We start from the raw sequence: 4,053 nt of genomic DNA on the forward strand, positions 1-4,053 counted from the left end.
GCGAGCCGCGCTGTTAACGTGCGCGAAACAAAAGCTACAGCTGCAGCGTCTTTGATAGGCAAGGGGTGAAGGGAAAAGAGCGAACGAAACGAGGCACAGACACAAAATATAAATGACGAAATTATAGCAGCAGCAACAACTACTTAGTGTATAAACAATGCACATTAAAATGTGTGCGGCAGAAGCGCAAAGCCAAAACGACAAGCAAAAAGCAGAAAGCAAAAAAAAGCAACAACAAATATAAACAGCAGAAGCTACGACAAACGCTAGCAAAACGCACGCGACTTATGCACGTGCTATGCGCAAGCGCGTCTGTGTGTGCGTAAGTGACAGAGCGAGTATGTTTGTGTTTGTGCACAGGAGTGCGTTTCAGTGCCAAAAATGAACGAGAGAGAGAGAGAGGGAGAGGAAGAAAGAATGAGCGCTTGAAGTGAGAAAGTGAATTGCACTCATATTGCAGTTGTCAGCTTGCTTAGCATTCGTGCTGAGAGTTGCAACTACAGTGATAACTCGCTAATTGCATTTGTAATATTAAAAAAACTTATATTAGAATAAAATTTAGATTGAAATGTAAAAAGTAGAAGACTTACATAAGATATTATATATGTATATATTATCATGGTTTTCTATCTCGTTTCGATAATTTATCGATTATAATGCGCTGACTCCTCAGCAGCTCAATCGAAAAACGTGTTGTCACTTTACATGAGTGTGAAAGCATGCCTAGCCAATGTCGATAAGTATCGATTTACGAATTGAAAATGAATCGAGATGCATTTTAATAGAATATGAAATATATATATATTTGCGCATACCACTCATTTGATCTGACTATACTGTAAAAGCTATATAGACATATACATAGATATATATATATATATATACACATATACATATATATATATATATATATGATTTACACACAAAAACTAAGCACAGCGGGTTTGGCGGTTAACAATTGACGATTGTTGGAATAAGAAATTTAATATAGTTAACTATGCGACAGACTAGGCGGGGCTTTCGAGCAGAGTGAGGGAGGAAGTGGAGCTGTGGATGCTGCGCAGCTCGCATAGTTCGTCCATTAGATCACGGAAGAGCATTGGATTGACGTTGACGCTAACCTTCATCAGCAGGAACCAATCGCCGATGGTCAGATCCCTGAAGACGTGCTGGACATGCTGTTTGGTCATGAAGCGCAGCTGGCTGCGTATCAGTAGCTCGCGTAGTGTTCGACTCAGCATCATGGCCAGGCGACAGATCAGATTCAATCCGGACATGAAGGCCATCAGCAGGAACCAGCACCAGAGGCATACGAAGATCTTTTCGTTCAGTATGTTCAGCGGAAGTATGCAGAGATTGTCCATAATGCTGGCCGTGCCGCTGGCCCCATACTTGAGCACCTCGCACTTGGCGATCTTCGGAAAGACCCGCGACGAGATGTGATTCCAGCGATCCCAATCGTAGAGTGGTATCGTTGCCAACGCATGCAGGTATTTGGTCCAGAAACCGTTGAGAAACACCTCTAGAGCCAAAATGTTGAGTATCTGGAATGGGGTGGAAAGTGGAAGGTGTGCGAATGGAAAGGGAGGGTGGCTAGTTGATAGGCGACAGCAATGGCAATCCCCCCGCTACTCACGCTGATCACAAAGTTGAGAAGCTCGCAGAAGACATACTTGGCCATGTAGCAGTAGTGCATGTCCTCGTAGTCGGTGGTAAAATACTTCACCAACAATCGCAGCCGTGTGTTGTAGGTCTGCTCCGAGAGCAGTGCCTCGCCCACCTCCGAGCAGAGTTGCTTCAAGCGCTGGCCCTCCCACACCTTCCACAGGCACGACGGAAAGTAGAAGATGAACGATTCGAACAGCAGCAGGATGATGACCCACTGATAGTAGCGCAAGTAGACGCGCTGCGTCTGGCCCCTCACCTCGGGACCGACGCCCTCCGCAATCGATATCGCCCGAGCATACTCCTCATTGTAATCGGCCAGGCGACGCAAGCTGACGCGATTGCGCCCGGCTCGGAACGGTGGAGGCGTGGGCAGGAGCTGGCGATCACTGAAATTGTCCAATTTGATGATGTAGGTTCCCATGGTCCAGCAATACGATTGCACATAGTTAATGTTCTTCTCTTCACTAATGCACTGAATGGGATCACCGAAGTACTGTCGCGCCGACAGCAGCAGGGAGCAAGTCAGCAATATGACCACTGTGCATTTGGAGTGTATTGTGAAGACGGCATCGTAGATGCGAATCGATTTAAATTGTAAATACTTGGACAGTGGCTTCACAGCCGAATACATTTCCTCCGCCTCAGGAAAGAGTTCCTCAACGACTGTGTCCAATTCTTAACCTCAGTCCTGATGGCTGTGCAGCTGCTATCTGGCTCTCTCTTCCACCAATGGCGTGCGCTATGGCCGGCGACAAAATACTGTTACGTAATGCGTGGTGGCGCCTTTTCACTTGCACTTGTTGGCTTTGCCTTTGAATTTGGCTTCTTCTTCTTCTGCTGCTGCTTCTTCTTATTCTGCTAACTGTTCACGTTGTTGTAGTGGCTTCAACTTATGTTTCGGCTGCTGTTCCTTTTTCTTCTTCTTCGCTTCTAGTTTGAACGCTTTATTTTAACAGTTTGTTTTTGTTTTTGTTTTTTTTTTTTGGTTTTTTTGTCTTTCTTGCAGTTTTGTTGAATCTGTTGTTGTTGTTTAGGGTTTCTCCAGCTGATTGACATCCGCACTCGCACTAGCCGGCCTACGGGTAGCGACACAAACAAAATGTAGATTGTCGCTCGGCTTTACATATTTGTTTGTGCTGCCCCTCATCATTACATATTACTTAAAATATACATTTACATTTATATTTCAATTTCCAAAACAACACCCATATATAATATCTGTATGTCATTTTGTTGTTGTCGAAGCTTCGATAATCAGCGCCAACTCGTATCGATAACAAGCTCCAGCTAAAGCCAACACCGAGCATCGTTCATCCGTGCATTTCCCGTTGGCAGTCAGCGCCTTGGGCCAAGCAACAAATACCAATTGCATACTTTCAGGCGCGAACTTAAAATTCACGCAGCCAAACAGTTTGACAGCCACTGCGCTACAAGCTTCTTTTGATTTTTTGATCATGAATAATTGCAAACACTTGTTAATTAATTTATTACATTTATTCTACAAAAAAAAATACATGTATGTGTGTGTGTGTGTGTCTTGCGCCCAGATTCAGCCTTAATTAATTGATTCATTGCGGGTTCGGCACGTCCTCAGGGCCCAAAAAACTTCAATTGCCAATTAGTCCAAGTTCAAGAATCCAATTATTGAAGGTATCTGCCACCAGCAGCAACGCCATGAAAACAAAAACAAAAATATATTAAAACATATTAACAAAGCACACGCACACGCAAACTAATTAGCATAAATCAAATTAATTTATTTGCCCGTGCGGCCCTGGCCAGCAAGCGACACCTGGCAAAGCTCACAGCCAATAAAACACAAATAAATAATAATAGAAAATAAGGTTAAAATATGTTGTTATGGACCTGCTATAAACAAATGGAGAGCTCACTTTTTGTCTGGGCTTAAAAGCTTTTTTGCCTCAAAATTGAAATATCTGTTTATTTATTTCAATAGATTATGGTAAGTATATGAAAATGATGCTAAACAGTTGTATTTAGAGTGCGTCTAGTTGGATGTGTTCGGCTAGCAGATACCCTGCACAACTGCTTAGATAGAGGAAAGAGGATAGAGGATAGAGGATAGAGGATAGAGGATAGAGGATATAGGATAGAGGATAGAGGATAGAGGATTAGAGGATAGAGGATAGAAGGATAGAGGACTAGAGGATAGAGGATAGAGGGGATAGAGGATAGGAGGATAGAGGATAGAGGATATAGAGGATAGAGGATAGAGGATAGAGGATAGAGGATAGAGGATAGAGGATAGAGGATAGAGGATAGAGGATAGAGGATAGAGGATAGAGGATAGAGGATAGAGGATAGAGGATAGAGGATAGAGGATAGAGGATAGAGGATAGAGGATAGAGGATAGAGTAGAGGATA

At 43.3% G+C, this 4,053-nt stretch overlaps 1 protein-coding gene across 2 annotated transcripts; it reads right to left on the reverse strand.

Moving 5' to 3' along the window:
* Nucleotides 1-944: 944 nt before the first annotated feature.
* On the reverse strand, nt 945-2,919 carry LOC111596039 (innexin inx5). 2 transcript variants are annotated; one of them, XM_030223502.1, is made up of 3 exons: nt 2,271-2,919; nt 1,637-2,205; nt 945-1,544 (listed from the first exon to the last, which is right to left on the reverse strand). In XM_030223502.1, coding segments are annotated over exons 1-3 (1,107 nt in total). In that variant the 5' UTR covers nt 2,272-2,919; the 3' UTR covers nt 945-1,007. The 2 variants fall into 2 exon arrangements, with proteins under 2 accessions (XP_030079362.1, XP_023165843.2); XM_023310075.2 differs by having other exon boundaries at nt 1,637-2,918.
* Nucleotides 2,920-4,053: the final 1,134 nt, after the last annotated feature.

Source organism: Drosophila hydei, unplaced genomic scaffold (genome assembly GCF_003285905.1).
Source record: "Drosophila hydei strain 15085-1641.00,03,60 unplaced genomic scaffold, DhydRS2 tig00000232-arrow-arrow-pilon, whole genome shotgun sequence".
Lineage (NCBI taxonomy): Eukaryota > Metazoa > Arthropoda > Insecta > Diptera > Drosophilidae > Drosophila > Drosophila hydei.

What these genes read in the sequence shown, in the direction of transcription:
- LOC111596039 (XM_023310075.2), bottom strand. Translation starts at nt 2,299, where the DNA reads ATGTATTCGGCTGTGAAGCCACTGTCCAAGTATTTACAATTTAAATCG. An exon ending in TTCTCAACTTTGTGATCAGC is followed by an intron (nt 1,545 to 1,636) that starts GTGAGTAGCGGG and finishes ACCCCATTCCAG; the next exon opens with ATACTCAACATTTTGGCTCT.